The sequence below is a fragment of the Anabrus simplex genome, chromosome 12 (genome assembly GCF_040414725.1).
Source record: "Anabrus simplex isolate iqAnaSimp1 chromosome 12, ASM4041472v1, whole genome shotgun sequence".
In the NCBI taxonomy this organism is placed as follows: Eukaryota; Metazoa; Arthropoda; class Insecta; order Orthoptera; family Tettigoniidae; genus Anabrus; species Anabrus simplex.
In genome coordinates this window covers 2,949,284-2,973,017 of record NC_090276.1, presented here as the reverse complement: position 1 = coordinate 2,973,017, position 23,734 = coordinate 2,949,284, and the positions used below count along the sequence as shown (strand labels likewise).

Here is a 23,734-nt window from a genome sequence, read left to right as displayed (position 1 = left end):
CAGTTTTCTTTTTCAAACAGCTTCACCTATCCTAACTTAACCATACTATACGTATGATGAAAACACGCTTCAAGCGCCAGTAATAGCCTTTCCGTAATTTAACCAGAAGCGAGAAAATATAAACTAATCTCTGAAATCAATTATGCCCTCTGCCATATCTCGAGGTGTAGGCCTATCCCATTCTTACTTAATTGCAGTATTTTGCATTAAAATTAAGCAATCGTTTAGTCGGCCTTTAATTTCAACGAGTTAACAACTGTTATCGGACACGTTATTTTACGCATTTATTATGAAATATGCCTTCTTTCATTTCGAATTTTCATTACAGAACAGCAGTCGATGGGTATTACTAATCGACTCCGACATCGCCTTCGAATTTCGACGAGAGAACTCGCTAGGGGAAATAGCGAGGAAACTATACCGAAGGTAATCGATCGCATGAAACATAATCGCTGTGGTGCATAAATACCGGTAATGGAAAAAATCATGCGCACTTAATCACTCGTAATAACGGATGCGTCAGTGATAGGACTCTCGCTGTAACCGAAGGTTAATACACAGTTTAATATAGGAATTTTGAAGGGACAGCAAATGATGGCCGTTATAGCAAAGTTCTCGTTATATGCCGTACTCGCTATAGCGGACTTCTACTGTATTTAGTGAAAGTGAGAGTTCAGGTTCAGGAACAGGTAGCGACCTTCTTAGAGGCAGCCCTGCCTGGGGAGTGGCACCCCTGCGTATGTGAGTCCCAGAGCACACTGACCTGGTGTGTAACATTTGGTAAAGGTTCCCAGCTCAGGGTAATGAGTGAAGACCTCAATGGCAGCAAAAGTGGAGTATATGATTCGGTACGGTGGAGCTGGCGGAGGAGGCAACCCATTCCTCTGAGGGTAATACAGATGGAACCCACTGCCTTGTGGGATGAGGAGGGATCCTCAAAGGTTAAGGGAGTAAACCCCGAAAGAAAATCCTCAATTATGTTAGGTCTAGCAAGTCAGTCAAAGAGCTTATTTGTAGTTGCTTTCAAAACACATAAGACCCTCGGAACACATTTATCAACTAAATTAAGATGCCAGCATGAGCAGACTCATGTCAGGGGTGGAGGTTTATGGCCTGATGATAGATGAGTCTTGCAAAAATGCAAAAAAAATCCCGGAGGAGACTAACACAGATTGGGACCATCAACTTACTCAGTCTCACAGGAAAATGTGAAGAACTAGTGGACCTCATGGAAAGGAGGGAATTAATGATGCTGGGGCTGAGTGAAACCAGATAGAGAAGGAAAGGAATGAAAAAATTAAGAAAACAGTATACACTGTATTGGCATGGAAATGACAAAGATGAAGAACGGTGTTGGTTTCATGATGAGTAAAGATCTAGGAGGAGTCGCTGACACTCGGTATGTTACTATTCCTGACCCAATATATATGGGGTCGAAACTAGTCCCAGTTTTATAATACAGTATATAGGCTAATGGTATTGAATTGATCTTTGCAATTTGCCTTCTCAAAGAAACAAAGAGTAAAACTTCACGTTTCGCGGAGTCTTTGCTCCGTGTCTTCATTGGGGAAACATGTCCGCCAAGGATTAAGACTTCTCTAATGACAGCGGTTGTAACTTGAAAATAATTGAGCATTGGTATATTGTAAATTATACTCTCGTTCATCACCAGATGGCTCACTATGTGCTACAGCCTTCCGAGGAGGAAGTGACGACACCATCTTAGCTCAAAATAAGCAGTTTCATGTCCATACAACTGTGTGATGCAGAACAGACAGCAAGAGCATCAAACTAATCAACGACGATGGGGGAGGGGAATATAATAGGAAAAAGAAATGATGTGCAATAACAGAAAGATAAAGACAAAAAATGTATAAAAATTAAAATTGAAAAATGTGTGGACATTGGGGAGGTGAGGAAGAGAAAGATGAATGCATCTCTACCGGGCTGCTTCTGTACCTGGCTCATAGTTACACTGATCAGCAAGTCAAATGTCTAGTTCGTCAAGATATTACTGTAAATTTTCCATTGTATCAGCCATGAGGCATAAGTTGACTGCATAGTGAATCTTGAGTATATGCACTCAGCAGGAGCCATAACACATCCTTGCTTGATGCTCCTAGTACAAGGCATGTTTTTAAGTAAGGACCGTTTTGTTGTAGACACTAGTAATACCACCGCGCGTCACAATGGTGCTCAGTTGCAGCTCTGTTGCTAACCTGTATGGTTCTGTTCCATGCTTGCTCAAATGTTCAAGATTATCGCATACCTGCCAACTTTCCCGATTTAGGTGGGAGACTCCCGATTTTCGACATTTTTTCCCGCCTCCCGATTATTCTATTATTTCTCCCGATTTTAGCTTAGTTTTTGGTGAACTTCATTTGTTTCAAATCCAGCCATTTCAGCTTTTTCACGCCAGTGGCCGGAAGTCCTTCGCTCATTAGCCGCTTTCAAATGAAATATCGACGTTTATTCATGCGAGAAATGTGCGCGAATGTGCTATGTTTATTGAAACTTATATATCGCGACGCGTATGTCGATTTTCAATCTCTCTTTCTCGCGTGGTGTGTTCATGTTCGTTCACATCAATCTAGTCATTTCATTCTCTTTGGTCGGTTCTAGAGACTAGTCGCTAGATATTGAGTCTTTCTTAGTAATTTAGTGACAGATTTTCAATGATAATGACTGGTGACTTTTCTAGAGATTTTATGAGCCATTTGGGGATAATTCTGACTAATTTTAATTTATCTCAAAATAAATAAAATAAGAGTTTTGTCTGTACAGTGCTCGGAATTTAAAAAGAATGATATTTCCGTACCGGTCGTGACCATAGTAACAAGGGTTAATGCTTGTTTTAATATTCCATAATTTCTGTCTGTATGTCTGTACGCACGCACGGTCATCACGAGAAAACGGCTGAAGAGAATATAATGAAAATCGGTATATAACGTCGGGCAATAAGTCGCTACAATCTAGGCCATAAATAATTTTATTCACGCTGATTGAAATGGTAGTTTAGGGGAGACCTAAAATTTCATTCTCAAATATTTGTTATTATTGGCCCTATCGATAAATACTACATAACTAAAGTTATATATTATTAAATTTCCTATAATTTACGTCTTCTACATTTTTGATATACTAACAATTTGTTGATTAGTTTGATCCACCTTTTCAATACAAATTACAGTTTGTGTTGCTATGTTGTAATGTTACAACACTAATTTACCGGGACATGTTTCGCTTTTATTCACAAGCATCATCAGCCCCTACAATTGCCTCAAGGTTTGTCATATTTAGATTGTTGTTACAAATTTCACTACATTGAATGTAAATCTAATTTCAGTGATAACAATATTTAAAACACAAGAATAATATACACATTAAAAATGATGACAATATGATTTGCAATATTAAAATGGAGTAACTCTTAATTCTAAAACACATTGACGTCCAAAACACAGTTTTTACAATTTGAAAATTTGGCTAAAAATTGTTTGCAATGTTAAAATAAAATTGATTCAACTATAATCTGGCATTAAAATTTGAGTCATAAATATGAATATTGGATGTTGTCTCCTATATATTAACATCCCATAAATATGAATATTGGATTGGATATGAATATTGGATGTTGGCTCCTATATATTAACATCCAATATTCATATTTATGACTCAAATTTTAATGCCAAATTATAGTTGAATCAATTTTATTTTAACATTGCAAACAATTTTTAGCCAAATTTTCAAATTGTAAAAACTGTGTTTTGGACATCAATGTGTTTTAGAATTATTCTCCATTTTAACATTGCAAATCATATTGTCATAATTTTTAATGTGTATATAATTCTTGTGTTTTAAATATTGTTATCACTGAAATTAGATTTACATTCAATGTAATGAAATTTGTAACAACAATCTAAATATGACAAACCTTGAGGCAATTGTATGGGCTGATGATGCTTGTGAATAAAAGCGAAACATGTCCCGGTAAATTAGTGTTGTAACATTACAACTTAGCAACACAAACTGTAATTTGTATTGAAAAGGTGGATCAAAATAACCAACAAATTGTTAGTATATCATAGCATAGTTCAATACGGGTCTAATAATGAAATTAGTTACATGTAATTCTACATTTTTACCGTACTGGCTACCATACAGTGATATTCATGAATTTGGATTTTTTTTGCCAAGTCCATATCAGCGCCGAGGTATGTGAAAATGGGTGAACAGAATTTTATGTAAAGTCGGGGAATAAGGAACTGCAGTCTATGCTAAAAATAACTTTATTCACTCTGTTTGAAATGGTAGCTTAGGGGAAGGTGCCAAAAATTTAATTTTTAATTACTTATCTTACTGGTCATATTGAAAAGTACTACATAACAAAAGTTATAGAGAATACAATTTCCGATTATTAGTTTCTTATTCTGTTTTACCGTACCGACTATAATAGTATTGGTGGTGATGGTGATTAAATTGTGAAGATGATTATAAAAATGAGAAAAAAGTCATGAAGGAACAATCGCTTAAATAACACGAGGTTGTCATGAAAGAAAGGACTCACTTGACATTAGATGCTCTAATATCACAGATTCGGAAGAAAACTAAATGTGAAGGCCTCCAGTATAGAAAGCTCATGAAATTGATCAACAATAACATTACATTGACCATTGTTTGTTGTGATGTGGTTTGTGTGTTCTGCTGCCATGTATCTCTGATAGATGGGATTATTGCTGCGTATCGAGTATAACAGCCTGCCTGAATATTGGCGGGAAGTACCTGGGGAGTTAGATCTCTCTTCTTTAGCATGCCATTCCTCTGGTTCATAAATTTTCTGATACTACTGGTACGTAACACACTGGATCATCATAGTATTCCAGCTATTCAATCCCTACTCCGAGGCAGTGATTGGAATGAGCAGTGTGCACACTTAAACAAAATAATTACACAGGAGTATTCGTGGCTGTATGCAGCCCGGTCATTCTAGCTTTGAAACTTTGAACTGTTAGATCAACACCGTCGTACTTTTCGCTAAAAGTGAGTGTGCTGTTTTCATTTTATTGAATATTTCATATGACAGCATTGCTTCTAATCGTGATATTCATACTGGCATCATTGTAATGACCTATGTTGACTTCAGTTGGGAAAACTATAAGGACAGTCTTTCTGAGAATTTCGTAGTGAAGCACGGGTACATCAGCTAGTTATTTGATCCAAATAGCATTGCGCTTCGCATAATCACGCAGGCGCTTGATGCAGTACTATATTAATCTATGCCTTTGCTAAGTAATGACATCTAAGTGCATGACTGATTCACACATGTGGAGCATGAGTTCATACTATTTTCAGTAGGCTTATCAGAGACCGATCATCTCACTCACGTATTTCCTGTGAGCTAATAGAGATGTATAATTTTTAGCCTTGTAGCCTCGTATAGCAACAGTCGGGCTTTGAGACAATAAGTGTTATAAATATACCGTAGTACTGTATTGCGAGAAACGTAGAATAAGCAGTTTTGACCAGTTGTATCTCCTGATTTTCTCTGATTTTCACATCAAGATCTCCTGATTTTTTGTTTTGTAAAGTTGGCAGGTATGTTATCGACTCGTCCGCCCCGTGCCAAGTTTGGTCAGTGATACGGTTTTTGTTGGCAAGGAACCTGTGTGCTGCAGACATTCACTGACAGATTTGCGAAGTGTATGGTGCTAGTGCTATGAGTGAAGGCAAAGTGCATAATTGGGTAATAGACTTCAAAGATGGCCATGACAACGTTCATGATGAGGCCCGCACCGGTCGCCCATCTCTCATCACAGACGATTTGGTAGCTTCAGTTGAAGCAAAGATTCGTGAGGACCATAATGAAATTCATAACTTATGATTAAGTATGTTAGTGAGAGAATAATAAAGGTGACTGTACATTTAGGGAAAGAAAAACTAACTTTGGTACAGATGGATGCACCTCAAAAAACTGGATGTTGTCAACAGAATAAGAACCAGTTTCTTGATGATTTGGAAAAATTATTAGTAAAGTGAGAGTAATTCTTATAGGAGATCTGAATGCATAGATTGGGAAAGATAGAACAGGATATGAGAACGTAATGGGACCTCATGGATGTGGTGGAAAAATATAGAAGGTGAACATCTCCTTGACTTCTGTATGAGGAATGGGTTGGTGGTGAAAAACAATTGGTTCCAGAAGAGACAGAGCCATAAGATAACACGATACAGTTGGGATTATTATTAATATTTATCGTATGGTTTATAATCACATCACAATAAAAGTATTTTAAAATTATTTTCACGTCTGAACACATTAAGTCAAAATGTCAGATTGGTATCTAATATAATTTACACCGTTTTGAGTAGCCATCAAGAACTTGGCTGGATCTCCTGAGAAGGCTGATAGAGGGCATGCTTGGATAATATGCTGAACAGTTTGTCTTTCAGCACCACAACTACACTTGGGAGATGGAATTTTCTTCCATTTGTAAAGGGAGTCTGCACATCTACCACAATTAGTTCTGATTCGGTTTAGAGTACACCAGATTTTTCTGGCGAGCTCAAAATCTGGTGGCTTAGATGTGATGCATGGCATAGTTTGCTGTTCTGATGTTGCAGAGGTCTTCCATAATTGCTTCCAGCTGTCAATCATGTTGAAATTACTTTCAGCAAGCTTCCTTGCAGTATTCAATGGAGGGTGGCGAGAGCGAAGTATCTTCCTGTTAATAACAGGGAGGTCAAGATGTACAGGAAGAGAAGAATTGTTGCACATATTATTGTACACCTTGATAAGTGCTTGTTCTCTTCTCACGGATGGAGGTGGTATGTGACTTAATGATGGCAGCCAGTATGTTGGAGTACATTTGATTGTCCCTGATATTAAACGCAGGGTTTGGTTGAGCTGAGTATCAACAAGCCTAACATGAGCGCTGTTTATCCAGATTGGGATGACTACAAAAGACAAAAGACTGTAACTGATTATGCCATCTCAGACGAAGGAAGGAGCGGAATGGTAAAGATGTCAGAGTAACACCCAGCGAGAGTCTTAACAGTGACACCGTCTATTAGTAGCGGACCTGAGAAACTTCTATGTGCCAAAAGTACAGAGCAGGAAGATGCCAAAAATCAAAGTATGGGAATTCCAGAAAACAGATAAGAGAACTAAGTATCAGAACTGGATAAAAACCCTGTTACCAAGAGATGAAAGGAAACATAGAGGGGCAGAATGGGCCAGACTAAGGGACACATTGGTTAAGGAAGCAACTGAAATTTGTGGAAAGACAAGGAAGAAAACACCTTAGTGGAATGAAAGAGTGAGAGAAACAATCAGGGAAAGATATCTCTTGTGGAAAGAAAGGGATCAGGAGAAAAATAAACCGGATCTTACTAGAGACGAGGTAAAGATCAGAAACCTCAAACAATTATACCAGAACAAGAAACTGGATGTTAAAAGAACAGTTACAAGAAGAAAGGACCAAAGCATGGAATATATTCACTCAGAAACTGGAGGAAGACAGCAGAGGCAATAAGAAACTACTGTATAGTGTAATCAGAAGTAAAAGGAAGCCAATGAATACCATAAAATCACTTGAAGATGAAAATGGAAATCTGATTAAGACAGAAAGTGACATATGAGAAGTCCTGAAGAATCATATCGACCACCTACTGAATAGACTAGATCAAGAACAAAATACAGAACCGAAATCCAAGCCTACATTGGAAAGAAACTGAGACAGCCTTAAAATTTATGCCTAAAGGAAAATCTTCAGGTGCAGATGAAGTGAATGCAGACATGATAAAGGCAGCAGGCATCCATGGTATACAGTGGCTGCACAGAGTATTAAATGCCATATGGACATACAACAAAATACCTGCAGATTGGAGCAAGGGCGTTATAATTCCCCTGTTTAAGAAAAGTAGCAGACGGAAACCCACCAGCTATAGAGGAATAACACTGCTGTCTCATGGGCTAAAAATTCTAGAGAAGATTATAGAAAGCAGATTGAGAACCATCATTGAACCACAGTTAGAGGAGGATCCGTATGGATTCAGAAGTAACAGATCAACAATGGATCTAATTTTTAGCACCTGCATGCTGATGGAAAAGTATTAGGAGAAAAGCAAGAACCTGGTCATTGTATTCCTGGATATAGAAAAGGCCTAGGATAGTATTATAAGAGATAAGATCTGGGAATGGCTGAGGAAAAAAAAAGTGCCTGAAGGACTGGTAAGGAAAATTCAGATGTTGTACAAAGACTGTACTAGCTGTGTACAAATTGGGGAAGGTCGATCATCATAGTTTGAGACCAAGAGTGGAGTTCAGCAAGGAAGTGCACTGTCCCCACTACTGTTCATCACTGTTATGGACAATATAATGAAGAACGTCAAGGAAAATTTAGGTGAACTGAATTCGGTGTCCTTTGCTGATGATATCATGATTTGGGGTGAAACAGAAAAGGAAGTACAGACCAGACTCATCGTATGGAAATCCCAGTTCCAGGAATAGAACCTCTACATCAGCGAGACCAAGACAGTGGTGATGGCAGTCAACAGAGAAGGGTGTTCTGCAAGTGTAAAACTAGGAGACCACCAGCTAGAGTGTGTGGCTAGTTTTCCTTACCTTGGAAGTGTAATCTCCAGTGATATTTTGGTCAGAAAGGAAATTACAAACAGAGTGCAAAAGGGATCAGAATTCTACCAACAAGTAAGAGCACTTTTATGAGATGACATGATTCCAAAACTGGCTGAACTGATGATGTTTAACAGCTGTTTCATACCAATATTGACCTATTGGGCTAAACATTATAGAGAAGATCATAGAAAGACCACAGTATGAGGAGGAGCAATATAGATTCAGAAGTAACAGATCAATAATTTTTAGCACCCACATGCTGATGGAATAGTATTGGAAGAAAGGCAAGAACCTGGTCATGGTATTCCTTTGCTGATGATATCATGATTTGGGGTGAAACAGAAGAGGAAGTACAGACCAAACTCAACGTATGGAAATCCCAGTTCCAAAAATATAACCTCAACATCAGCGAGACCAAAACAGTGGTGATGGCATACCACCGGAACATGCACGGGTAGCTTTCTGCACTTTCGCTCATTTCGCTGTGTCTATGGTGTGCTTCATATTTGCTAAGTTCAAGTAGAATCGTAATTTCTTTGTATTTAGCGTTTTAAGGAATACATCAATATCACGTAGCAGGCAGTGTGCAGAGAAGCAGAATCCACGAACACAGGCGATGCCGACAGTTGGCAAAAGAGAGTGGCTTATATAATCAATTGGTACGCACCGAACAATTCATCTTTTCTTAGATCCACCATGCAGAAGACCAAGATGGACAAGTTAAAAATAAGGAGGTGAGGAAAGAAGCCGTGAGCATTGTGAAATTCATTTTGAATTAAGGAACTCTACCCCACTCTTCTCCACTATAAAATGTCATGTTGTATTATTACACTATTAAATGTACCTGACAGTATCTCCCACAAATAAAATGGCTTATGGCTTTTAGTGCCGGAAGTGTCAGAGGACATGTTCGGTTCGCCAGGAGCAGGTCTTTTGATTCGACGCCATAGACGACCTGTACGTCGTTATGCGGATGAAATGATGATGAAGACGACACATACATGCAGCCCTCATGCCAGTGAAATTAACCAATGATAGTTAAAATTCCCGACCCTGGCGGGAATCGAACCTGGGACCCCTGTGACCAAAAGCCAGCATGCTAACCATTTCGCCATGGAGTCGGACATCTCTCTCACAGAAAGACTTATAGTGTTAATGGGGGAAAAACAGGAGGACTTCCGGCCTACATTGAGCACATCTACACTGGAATTGCTTATTGTTCAGAAGGTGAAAATTTTAATATAGGGAGGGGGGGGGAAGGGTGCTTCAAGAAAAAACTCACATTGAAAAGTAGTTGCTGGGTGCAAAAATAAGCTATAAAGAATGTTTTATCACAGAACTGACTGGTAATGTCAAAATTTTATTGTGTAATATGATATACTTTGGAATAGATTGCTGTCGGGTAGCGCAGAGGGAGGTGTCATTATCGAGAAGGGATGAGGATGATTTGGATGAGTCGAAAAGTTTCTGAGGGGAGGTGGGGATTACTGAAAAGTCACTTCAAAGGTTGGCACCACTGATTACAGTTAAACCTCAAGGGGGGAGGGGAAAATGATGAGGGATGTGGGAAAACAAAAAATAGGGGAAAGCAAAATAATAAAATATGAGTACCCTATTTGGACATTTTCTCTCATGTAAATACAGTGGAACCTCGATTATCCGTTCCCGGAAAATACGTTTTCCCGGAACATGCGTTCAAATTACGTGGTCCCGCGAGCATCGTAATTAAATCACGTTGTAAAAGTCCCGCATTATCCGTTTCCTCGAAGAAACGATTTCCCGGATCAACCGTCCAGAAATTCCAGTCCCATCAACGCTAAATCCTCGATCAATCGTTTTTTAATAAACTGTATCTCACAAAAGGACGGCTATGGCATATTTATGGATCTTGGCGTTAACGCCCCATCACTGCGATAATTAAAGCAAGTACTGTACCGGTACTGGAAAAGCGATCGGCGGTGAACTTGCATAAGGGACCATCTTAGCATCGCATTCGGGTGGTATTGTTTAGAGAATCTCGGAAAATCATAAAGCAGAGAGTGGCGACAACAATTGCAAGGAGACACGGCGCATTTCGACAGCTCTGCTTGAAGACGGAACGAGTTTCGTCAAATGTTCGCACTTATAAAACGTCCACATTATGTCCAGGGTTAGATGTTTATATTTTTACATTTTTCGATCGTACTGCCGAAGAGGTTTTTGGCACTTTGCTCAGGGCACTGCAGAGTAACTGGGCTTTCAGGCAGGAATCGAAACTGCTTCTTAACACAAATTCAGTATTTTTTATATTATCGTACATGATTATGTTAGCGAGACAAAAACACATGTTGCACCTAAATGTAATTTTTAAAAAAAGAAAGCCATGGGAGGTCTTGGAATTGCCTATTACCGGTACTGTTTAGGTCCTAATGTAAGACTGGGAATTTTACGTTTTCGTGTTAAAATACCAAAAACCGCAGTCGTTTTATTTGCGCACGTTACATTTTAAATGGTTGGTATAATTTCAAACTCGTACTGAAATGTGCAGCGAGCGCGCTTTCCAGATGACCTCAAGGTCACGAATAACCGTAATTTCTGAAGTTTTGATATTTCTTTTATCTTTCCAATTTGATTGGATTTGTGACGCGCAGAATTGAATATAATGCATTCGAGAACTTTTAAGAATCGATACTTACATTCGAAACCATATTTTCGAGTTCAACCTAACCTTTAAAAGTCGACGTAGGCCTAATTTGCGCGATACGAGATTTCCAGAAACTGGCTACAAACAGTATACCGGAGACCAAATTACAATGAAAGATTAAGAAATGAACGGATTTCGCATTCATTTTGGGTGCTTTCGTATCTAATGTGCTTTATTTTATTAGATGAGAGAATTAAAAACTACTTGTGGTCGATTGTCGTTTGGCTTGGCGTTATTAGATTTTTCGAAGAGTTTGGCTAGCCTAACCAAAGTCGCTGAACTGAAAGAAGTTTTCACAGGAAACTGACGAAGATTCCCCTGTAAAACTGAATATAAAGTATCGAGATTTTGAACTCGCGTACCGGTAATTAATGCGGTTTCGTGGTCTAACATGCCCGCCTCTCATCCAGAGGCCCGGGTTCGATTGCGACCAGGTCAGACAATTTTACCTGGATATGTCTGGTTCCAGGTCCACTCAGCCTATGTGATTACCTTTAATTGTGGAGCTATCTAATGGTGAGATGGCGACCCCGATCTACAGAGCCAGGAATATCGGCCGAGAGGATTCGTCGCACTGACCATGCGCACCTCGTAATCTGGAGTCCTTCGGGCTGAGCAGCGGTCGCTTGGCAGGCAAAGTCCCACTGGGGCTGTAGTTTGGTTTGGTTTAGGAGTTTTGTAAGATTATAATTATACATATTTCATTTTTGTGATGTTTAGCCAAATTGTTGATGGTTTTCATTCATTCCCGGATTTTCCGTTTTTCCGTATTGTACGTTTTATTTTCATGGTCCCTCGAAAAACGGAGAATCGAGGTTTCACTGTATAATAATAATAGTGTGTGGCCTCCAAAGCCTGGTGCAGATCAGCCCCTGTACCGTCAGAATTAACCAAGGAAAGTTAAAATCCCCGACCCAATCCCTTGAATCGAAGGCCAACACGCGTTAACCGTTTAACCATGGAGCCGGATATGCTCATACTACACATAACGGGGCCGATGACCTTCGATGTTTGGCCCCTTAAAGCAACAAGCATCATCATCACTACACATAACGGTATCAAAATATTGCAATCATATACGCGATGAAGATAAACAGAGTGACTTTTATGACGTTTAGTTTCACTTTTTATTTTTACATCTCGTAATAATTGAAAACCGTTAAATCAGTTCTTGTATTACAAATTATTTATGTACAGGGATATTGCTGCAATAACCTGTATTTCGGTAAAGATTCCGTAGACCCTTCGTGAACAATAGGTTAAAGATAGTTAACGTAAGAAATTTCATTTTTTGTCCGTATTGAACTGAGAATTACAATTAATAAACTTTTAATGTCCACCTGTCTGTTAGGTCATCAGCCCAGAGGCTGGTTGGATCCTCAAATAGCACCACCAAAGGTTATGTGGTTATAAGGAAACCCTAAAAACCAATGGCAGCACCAAAATGAGGCATACTAGGCAAGATGAGGAGTGAGGTAGTTTGCCATTGCTCTCCTCGCTGGGTCAGAAAGTACTATTGCAGCACGACTGACCCTATGAGCAGCACCTTTCATAACACTCAGGTGCACTAGTCATGCTCCAAATGTCATTACTCAGCACTACCCATACCTCAACAACTTCCATATTGTCACAGCCATGAATGAGACTGGGACTTCGGTGGAAGCTACACTTTACTCTGTCCACCTATTCAATACAATAATAATATGTTTTATACATGTAATTATAACGTTCTAATTATATTCAGTGCTAGTTTCGATGCATTTTTGCGTCATCCTCAACTGTACAAAGAAATTGGAAAATAGGCAAATTATATAAAACTCATGATAAATATTAAATTGTATGTGATATAAAAACCTTATGAAATCTACATTAAAACAATGAGACATTATAAAACCTTATTGAACAAGTTTAAAACTTACGAGTCAAAAATACACTGAATGTTGAATAACAGTTCTCAAGTTGATTCGTGTCCCTGTGGACATGCATTAGTAAGCTCAATAAATTTGGTGAGCGATTCACAATAATAAAATAGCTTGTGTTTTAAAACATTTTTACACCTGAACCATAGTTGAATTAAGGTCAATTTATTTCTTATATTTATGTTGTGTAGAAACAAGGTATGGGAAGCCTTACAGAGAAAAGGTGTCGAGGAACAGAGATGTACAATGGGAGTGTCAGTTGTTTGAAAATAGGAGGAGAGAGAACAGGCTGCTTTGAGCAAAAAGGTGGATTAAAACAAGGAAGTGCTCCGTCACCTTTGCTCTTCGTAGTAACAATGGACAAGATAATGACAAATGTGGCAAGGAAAATTGGAGAAGGAAAAATGAAAGTGATGATGTTTGCAGATGACCTGTTAGTCTGGGGAGAAAAGGAAGAGGATATCCAGGAACAGTTAGATGCTTGGGTAGATGAGGTGGAAAAATATGGAATTAAATTTAAATGCCCAGAAGAGCGAGATAGTGATCACAACTAGAAAGGAGGAGAGACCTACAAGAGGGATAATGCTTGGAGGGGAACAGCTTAGGAATGTAGAGAGTTTCAAGTAGTGATGGACAGTCTGAGACGAGGTCTCAAGATTTCTCAGGATTTCTTGAAACTAGCGCAGGCACTATTTCTCACGAGAAATTTTGAGAGATCTCGAGAACGTTGTCTCTGCATTGTGCAGCGCGAAGCGCATCGAAGACCTACAGGTAGTCGGAGCTGAATGTTGTTTGTGCCGAGTATGCGAATAGCCAACCACGGACTTTCTCCATTTCGTAAATACGTGTCAACAAGCGACTAGGGCGTTCATTTCTACCGAGGTCCATTTTGACGCAGTATTCTGGCATTGTATGCATTGGCAGGTACACAAATGAGTGGTTTAAGTACAGAACCTGACGACTATTGTAGGTACACGTACCTGGGTACTGGAGGCGTGCATTATTCGAACTCGAGACGAGGCAAGATGCTCCCTGCTGCATATGCAACGACCATTATGCATGAGTGGAATGTGTAGTCTAAAATGCTTGAGTTTGCTCCAATTCTTTCGACAGGTAGGTTTGCACCGTTATCAGACCCCACATTCAATAACATATGACCACTGCTTATGTTTACCGATATTTTGGTGGTGAAGGAAATAATTCCTTACAATGTTATAGAGTATTCGCGTCAAAATTAGGTACTTCGATATAGGACGGTGCAATGTGAAATTGTGTCTAGTTGTATGCAGCAACTTGAAGACGATGTCCAAAACGCAACGTAAGTCGTAGATGTCCTGTTATTTTGAAGAGATGTCACATAGCACAGCCCGCTGTGTTGCTTATTCAAAAGAAGTAAAATACGTCGGCAGAAATACTTCTGGGATGATCTGACACTTAAAAACACATAATATAAATGAAGAACACCTCCGGCCCGGCCTGCATCACAGAAAGCTACCCTGTCGACAATGATTGCGAGGCATCCAGGTAGGTTTATAACCTAATAACAGTTATTAACAACTTGTACGGGTTAATGCTATTAATAGTTCAACATGCAGTGCTTTCACAGACATTTCTATTATGAGAACTGCTGATGGTAACTATCAAGCTTACACTCGTAGTAAATGGGACGTCGCACAGCTCGCAACACACGAGAATCGGTCTCAAGAGCGATGCCCATCACCTCTGATGAAAGAATTGGAGCAAGGTCGGGCATTTTAGATTACACGTTCCACTCATGTGTAATGGGGGTTGCATATGTAGCAAAGCACATCTTCCCCGTCTCAACTTCGAATAATGCACGCCTCTAGTATCCAGAGTAGGTGTACATCCTATCTACAGTTATCCACAAATTACGCAGGATTATTCTGCTAAGATGTCCACCCTAAATAAGTCGTGAACAGTTTAAGATACTGACATTCTGTTTTCACTTTCGTGAATGGTATTAAGGGGTTCATAGTTGAACATACTTCTACTTGTCTAGGCTTTTGACAAAGTGTATTGGCTCGCTCGTTTTCATATGAGAACGTTATTTCGTGCAATAACTGCCAATGATATACTATCAAGTTTACAGTCGTAGTTATTGGTACATCGCACAGCTTGCACTACAGGAGGATCAGTCTCGAGCGAGAGCGTTGCCCATCACTAGTTTCAAGTACTTAGGAAGCATCATAGAGGAAAGTGGAAGAAATGATCAGGAAATAATCGAGCATGGAAGACAAGCAGGAGCATTGGTAATGATGCAGAGAGCAGTGATTAGAATACAGGCAAGTGAAATGAAATTTCTGAGAAGCAGGATAGGAGTGACAAGATGGGATAAGATGAGAAATGAGAAGGTTCGGGATATAGTAAAAGAAGAGCCACTGCAGAATAGGGTAGAGGCATCTAGACATGAAGAGAATGACAGAGGAAAGGATACCGAGGAGGATGAATGAAATGGAGATAACAGGTAAACGGCCAAGAGGAAGACCAAGAGACAGGTGGATAAAAGGAGTGGAAGAGTGTGTACAGAGAAGAGGAGAGGACTGGGCAAGAGTGACTAGGGAGAAGTGGTGGAGATGGAGAGGCTTATGTTCCAAGCAGACCCGGCCAACAGCTGGAAACTGCAGATGATTATGATGATGATTATGAATCCATTGGAAAGTTTAACCCATTAGTGCATGAAGTTTCCTGGTTGCATTTTAGTTAATTTTTTTGTGTTTTCCTAACCATATGTAAGTACATTAAATATATATTATGCATAGAACACGGGATATTGCGTACTTTGGTAGGGAGGTGCGATCCGAAAAATCGGATCACATGCAAGGATAAAATACACTGTGGAAGAGGGAGAGGAAGAGAAGACTCAATAATAGAAGACCAGTACAACACAACGATAGTTTTTTTATTGTTGATTTTGTCAGAATATCAGTTACATATACACTCACATACAAAAAACATGCTCAAATGTTGATACAAACAATATTTTTTTGCTCAAAATTCTGTACTTCTATCACACTTTTGTAGAGTTCTTCAAAGAAACTGCCTAAGTCATAATACCACCACTGTTTTCCTAGTATGAATGGTAGGCCTTGAAACATTTCGGGTGCAGGCCTACATCACATTTGTCGCACATGAATTTTGCTTTACCTGAACACTGGCGACATTTCTTTTCCGTGCTCACGGGAATAATCCCGTGGTTCCTTCCGTCGAAGCGACTATCTATGTTGGGATCACACGGTTGTTTTCCCCTTCTAGAAACAGTTCCATGCGTCTTCAGCAAACTAACGCATACATCCCTTCGATACTTCAGGAGACTTTGCGATTTATCATCATCCGGCAAGACTTTACGCATTATCAGCCATGCATTGACAATACAAACATCCAGTAAGTAAACAAAGATGGGCCAGTACCACTTTTTTTGACGTATTCTGGTTCTGTATGTCGCCACTAACTGATCCATTAGATCTACACCCCCCATTCCTTTATTATAGGAGCCAAAAAGTGTAGGCTGCTTGATTGTCACCTTTCCTTTCTTTTCCTTGGACCATCTAGAGCAGGTTCCTTCTCTATTTTCACCGTGGTTTGTTGCTATGGTAACAACATTGTTATCCTTCCACCTGACGGCAAGTATTTCAGTAATAATAATAATAACTTAATGTTTCCACCTTTTCAATACAATATATTCACAAGATTACAAAATTATACGGTACTAGTTTCGACCCATCTAGGGGTCATCATCAGCCGTATTGGAGCAAAGATCATTTGTGGCGAAATCCTAAGACAATATTCACCCGAAGAGCGGAAATCGCTGGATCCACGCGGCAGTTTCTTCATTTCTGCTGTGCTGATGAGAGGGCATTTCTCAGTACGGCCTTCTCGAATAGTTCCCATTGCACAGTAACCTTCATCAGACAGGTGTTTGAGCAATTTTATTGACGTGAAATAGTTATCAAAGTATAGCTTGAACCCTTTGTGTGGGGGTACCTCTGCAGATTTTATTAGTGAGATAACTGTATCACCACCTAAGCCAAACTGCTTCTCATCATTTTCTTCCTTCCCTGTATAAATTTTGAAGGACACCATATAACCAGTTGAAGAACAAAGTGCCCAGTTCTTGAATCCAAATCTTATTGGTTTACCTCTTATATATTGCTTAGCGTAATGTTTTCCATAGTATGGAATCATACTTTCGTCTATAGACAAGTGCTCTTCAAGTCCACCATGGCTCCTAAAATTTTCGTTCAGTATATCGATGATAGGTCTCAACTTGTACAGACGATCGCTCGGGTCAATGTTGTCATTATCATTGAAATGCAGGTAGTGCAAAATACTTTCAAATCTATTACAGCGGATGCTGTTGGCTAAAAGCTTGGGAACATCTTCATCTGCTGACCAGTACATCCTTCTGTTGGGATATTTAGCATACCCAGATAAAAGCAGGCCTCCTATCAGTACCCAAAATTCCGACTCTGTTAGGCCGAGAATAAAATTTTTCTGAGCTGCATATTTATTGCTTTCCTCTACAATTTTCTGTACCAAATTCTTTGAAAAAAACAACTGAAAAAACTGCAATGGTGTTTGGCATGTTTCTGCAGTCTCAGACACAGGTATTGGTTCACACTGAGTTTTCAAGACAGGATGAGGATCTGATTTCCTCCACGTAAAATTTTGTTTTTCCCTCACCGGAACACGTTTCTTCTTTCGCGGGAGTCCACCATTTTCATCTATTTCAGATACCTGAACAACTTTTGAACCGGACGCGATAGGTTCTGGTGTAAGTCCGAGAGATTTTTCGGTTTCTTCAAAGGCTGTGTCATTAGTCTGTATTTCACACGAGCTAATCATCATCCTCCAACCAAGGTGGTTAAGGTTACCTTCATGTTCGTCATCTGTTTTATCACTGTCAATGTCTGTCTCCCTACCCTCAGCTGGAACTGCAGCGTATATTACATTCTCAGTGTCATCACTGTCTTCCTCGTCCTCTTCCTCAAGCATTTCGATTATCTTGGCCACAGGGAGGCTGAAACAAAATGAGAAACAAATATTGTACTCATTATGTTGAGATCAGAAACATCCTACAACAATTACAACATTTAGTTGGTATTGTATAAGGAGAACAATGTAAGACTGCTTTGCATGTGATCCGATTTTTCGGATCCACGAAAATAAATCACGTTATTTCCAAAACATATGAACGTACTTGTCTAAAATACATATCAAACAAAAGCATGGATTCTCAACAATACTTCTACAACAAATAAGAGACCAGATATGTTATAAATAAGTGATATTTTTGCAAAATACTTACCACATGCTGTGAACAGTGCTCCTCCGAGACGCCATGTTGTCTTCTAATGAATACTGTATCAGTCTGGCCAACTGCACGCACTAACTAATGGTACTGACTTGTTCAGAAGGAATTACTGAACAGATATGAAAGTGGAAAGAAAAGAAAATCACACAATTATGAAATTTAAAGCCTGAAAAACGAAGATCCGATTTTTCGGATCATATGCACTAATGGGTTAAAACCCTTCGTTCGTTGTAATCTTAGGTGTTTCGATTGTGTAGATTCTGAAAAATGCAAGACACTTTGTCCTTTCTTTTGTGTACCTATCTCAAACCATCTCTGGTTTTCTCAGCTGCTTACCCCCTGGGGGTGGTGGACGCAGATGAAGAATTCACCCATGGTATCCCCTGTCTGCCGTAAGAGGCGACTAAAAGGGGTGACCAAGGGAGGATTTTTTTGCTAGTGGCTTTACGTCGCACCGGCACCGATAGGTCTTATGACAACTAAGGATGATTTTATTAGAACCATGAAACTACTTGTATTTAGTACCACCACACAGGGAACACCATGGGTAACTTTTACTAGCACATAGTACCTCTATGTTTGGTACCAAATAGGTTTGTGATTAGTAGCAAACGAGAGTGTGACGGCTTTTACAGTACCTGTGATTAGTAGCACTATATGAGCGACACCATGGGATGAGGAAACCCGTGGTTCTGGCTTGCCTGTGATTAGTACCCACTATATGAGGAACACCACGGGATAGTACGAGTCCCTGTGGTTAGTACCCTTATGTGATGAACACCAAAGCTTTGCGTTGCCTATAAATGGCGCTGGAATGTGCTAAACAGCATAGGTCTGTAATACATGTGTGAATTTCATTACCTGTGAGTAGTACCATAATGTGTGGAATACCGCAAGTCTACGCTACTTGTGATTACTACCGCAACATGGCACATACCATGGTTTTACTTTCCTGGCGATAAGTACCATTGTGAGAGGCCGCTGACTTGGATTTTGGACCCCTTCCAACTGCAAGCATCATCATTTCAGTATTGTGCTATAGGAGGAGTCCCTTGGTCAGTTCATATCCATCCATTCATTCTTCGTCCTCACGTTTTGAATTGTAGTCAGTGGATGTTTTTTTACTTTTAATGTGTCATATACTTTTGTCTCATTTCGTACCATTAGGGGCCGATGACCTAGATGTTAGGCCCCTTTAAACTACAAGCATCATCATCATCCCAGCTTCTTCCGATATAATTTATGTTAAGTTGATTATTGCTAATGAGCCATTATTTTGGTCATTCCGTTCTGCTTTAATGGCATTCGTTATCATTACTATCATTATTACTAAAGGTGACCATTATGTAGCAGTTGGTTTCAGAGCTTAATGACTTCCCTATTGTTAGGAAGTTCAGGTACAATTATTAACAAAGAATAACAACTGGCAGTAGAGCTAACAACTACCACTTACGTCACACGGTGAAAGCATTATCTGTGCAGAGGACAGGCGTTGGATTTTTTTTCTCCTCAGATACATTTTCTTGTTTTCACAAAGAAAATTAGTTGGACTGTCGTCGTGTTTCCAAGTTTTTATATTAACTTTTGGTATGTCTTAGGACATAAGTGCATGTGTATTTACAAAGATTTTTAGGTCACAGATATCCCAGCTCTAATGACCAGTATGCCTGTGATAGACTGGAGAGGAAATGAATGTTGACTTTTCACACTTTAAGAGTACATTTAGCTTACAGAACCACATCTGATAAAATGTGTGTGTCTTCTTCTTAACAGCGGATGCTTCCCGTGGGCAAGATGACCTCCTGGACTTGATCGCTGGCATGCAGAGTAAGCGGATGGACGAGCAACGGGTAGCTCTTCCTCACCTGCCAGGTCTTCATCCTCCTGCTCAGTCCCAGGTCCTCCAGAGACTGTCCATGGGTGCTGTTGGGGACACCACCGGTGGTCCTGATGATACCTTCCTCGAGATGCTGATGAGATGTCAGGTAAGCTATATGGGTTGTGTGTGCCTTCATTACTGAAAGGACTGAGCATCTATCGCAGGTAGTGACTAGAATATGCTGAAAATAGAACTAGCGTGGTCGTGACTCCATGTTCATTGAAATAATATTTTGTCTCTCTTCCACCGAGCTCTTACTACATCTTATCCGTCTTACCTTTCTTCGCGTTTCCATTACTTCTCAAATGTTCATAACAGAGATACAAGGGCTCAAACATCAAACCTGCTCGTTACTCCTCACCATCAAATTGTCGCATATAACGATTCATTTTCTGTGTTTCCCGCACGAAAATTGATGATGGATGGGATTCTCTTCCTCAACTTCTTCTTCTTCTTCTTCTTCTTCTTCTTCTTCTTCTTCTTCTTCTTCTTCTTCTTCTTCTTCTTCTTCTTCTTCTTCTTCTTCTTCTTCAATCTCCTCATCTCCTGCCTGAATTTCCTTGTAGATCTGATCGATGGCCTGTTCCTCACAAGTGATTACCGTTACATAAAATCAGCTTCGTTGTCCATATCGCACTTCAGAAGATTGAATTGAGTGATTGCCATATCATCAATGGCGTGAAGTCATTGAAACTACCGGTAATCTCCATCTTCTCCTGTTCATCACCAACTTCCATAACAATGCTGATGGTACCACCACCGAAGCCTGCTTTCTTGAAGCAATTTGCTATTATTACAGGCTCCACTGAATCCCATGATGAGGCAATGAAATGCATTGTGCCCAAAAGAGATGGTTTGTAGATAGGTTTGCTTGCTTCCATGCGTAGCAGCATACGGCGCACAACTGATTTTTGGTATTTCTGCTTCATTACCATATCGATTCTTTGGTCCATGGGCTGTAGTACCGATGTAGTATTCAGTGGAAAAAAGTCTACGCTGATGTTCTTTAAATGGGGCCATTCCTTGGGATGAGCATGGGCAGTGGTCCGTAAACACCACAATCTTCCTGTTCTGGCTCCCCATTTTCGCATCTAATGCCTGCATGTAGTCTTCATACAGGGAACTTGTCATCCAAGCTGACTTGTTGCTGGTGTACTTGCATGGTAAATTCCTGACATTTTTTAAACAACATGGTTTCCTAGACTTCCCTATCATCAGTTGAGGTAGTTTTTCAGTTCCTTCCATATTAGCACCAATCAATACCATGACTCGCACTGTACTTAATTTTACCCCGTGGCAAGATTCTCCCTTCAAAACTAGAGACATATTCGGAATAAGCTGGTAAAAAATGTGCGAATTCATCGAGATTCAAAACGTTGCAAGGTTTGCTTATTTTAGCAGGCAGAACCATTTCCTTCCACGCTTCCCTTTCCTCCGCACTTACACTCTCTGCTTCGCCACAAATTGTTTTGTAAACGATGCCGGCTCGATTTTTAAAGTGGTCCAGCCACCCGTTCGACGCGGTAAAAGGTACCCTTAATTTGCATGCAATTTTACGGCTTTCTCTTTCACCATAGTCCCACTGAAAGATATGTTTAAACTTCGCTGCTGTTTAAACCATATTAGTAGAGCTTGTTCTATTTCATTATACTTTTCAGATTTAACTTCCTTGCAATCTGCTGAAGTATTCCCTGCAGAAGCAAAGATCTCTTCTTTCTTCGCTATAATGCCGTTCAAAGTAGACGGCGGCACCCCCAGCTCCTTTGCCAAAGCAACACCGGTAACTGTAGATGTCTCCACTTTCCTTATAATCTCCACTTTGTCTTTTATTGTTAGTGCCTTTCGCTTGATCTCTTTCCTCTGAGTTCCGCTCATTTTCACTTAAAACGTTTGTACGTTGATATTACAAGTACAACTATCTTCACCGACTCCTATTCATACTAATTACGACGCTATACTATGCTTGGCAATCCATAGCTTAGACGTACAAGATGCAAAGACAAGACGTGTACTACAGTTTGTTAGCATGTGCTTTCTATCTTCCTCACACCCCCAACACCTGCTTCAAGGATAACGGCAGCAAATGGGAAATCTGGCAACTTATTCTTAGAGATTCTTAGAACCTAGGCCTAAATCGCCCCTGCATTCCTATTGGTTGTCACGGCAACGGGCGTAGTTTCTGGCTGTTTCGCAAATACCGCATGGCCGAGCCAGTATTGAGTTTATTTTCCCGCTTCAATGCTCTTCCTGCTATAGGTAATGAAGAAAAGAACCACAGGTTCGAAGTTGCAGAAATGAGTGCATGGAAAAGTACCTGGGGTATTACGTGGGAGTGATAAAGGCGCAGTAGCAACGCTAGCACATCTAAACGTAAACAGTTTCTTTCCCCGCGAGAATTTTATTTCATGTCTCCTCATCCTTGTGCTACGTTCGTTCTAATAATGCGATGTAATAATTATGAGTGACACGATAATACAATGTTTAGCTCATATAAAGGTAAAATTAAAAATAACTTTCAATTTTATGCCAACACGTGGTATTGCAATGCCTCTGTGTGCCTCCCACCAACATCCAGTTTGTTATTAACATTCGTTCAACTTCGTAGATGATTGGGATCTTCGGCCGGCTGTTTGGCGGCATGTGTATCAGCTGGCTGCTGGCAAGTCGGCTGTTTCCTGCACAGAGTCAGGAAGTTGTTTTTGTTCACCTCAGTAATAATGGACACGGAAAATCTTATCAGTTTAGTTCAAAAACGTCATTTCCTCTACGACAAGACCCATAAGTATTATTGCAGCAACAACAACATAAGAGAGAATGCCTGGAAGGAAATAAGCAAGGAAATGAAAAATTAAACAGGTTAGAATATTCAATTTTGTGGTAGATTAACAGTAATATTGTGGACAAATACACTTTACGGTTTTTAATTAATGTTTAAGCCACCTCGATTAACGACTTCACCCTGTCGCGGCCCCCAAATTACTGCATTAAAGTTGTATCAAACCATCCATTGCGTGCTTTATGTTTCTCACGTAGAATCTCGTTCGATTCTATTCCGCTAGATGGAACGGTGGAGTGGAAATTTCGACTGATGGGTTTGATTCGATTCCACAAGGTGAGAGTGAGCATCTGGTGTACGTGATGTCATAGCATGACGTCGTATGGCCTTGACAAGCCCGCACAGGTTCCGTAACACCAGAGACACACCACAAGCGCGCGAACGGTCTAACACAGGGTACAACTTGTGCGGAGACTGGAGGGTTCTAACCATGGGCTGCTTTGAGCGGAC

At 40.0% G+C, this 23,734-nt stretch overlaps 1 protein-coding gene across 1 annotated transcript in view; it reads left to right on the top strand.

Annotated features, from left to right (window-relative positions):
• pins (G-protein-signaling modulator pins) overlaps nucleotides 1-23,734 on the top strand; it is a 120,696-nt gene that overhangs the window by 82,131 nt on the left and 14,831 nt on the right. Inside the window, exon 12 of the mRNA XM_067156042.2 lies at nucleotides 20,343-20,554. Within this exon, the coding sequence (XP_067012143.2) occupies nucleotides 20,343-20,554 (212 nt within the window). The remainder of the gene's footprint in view (nucleotides 1-20,342; nucleotides 20,555-23,734) is intronic.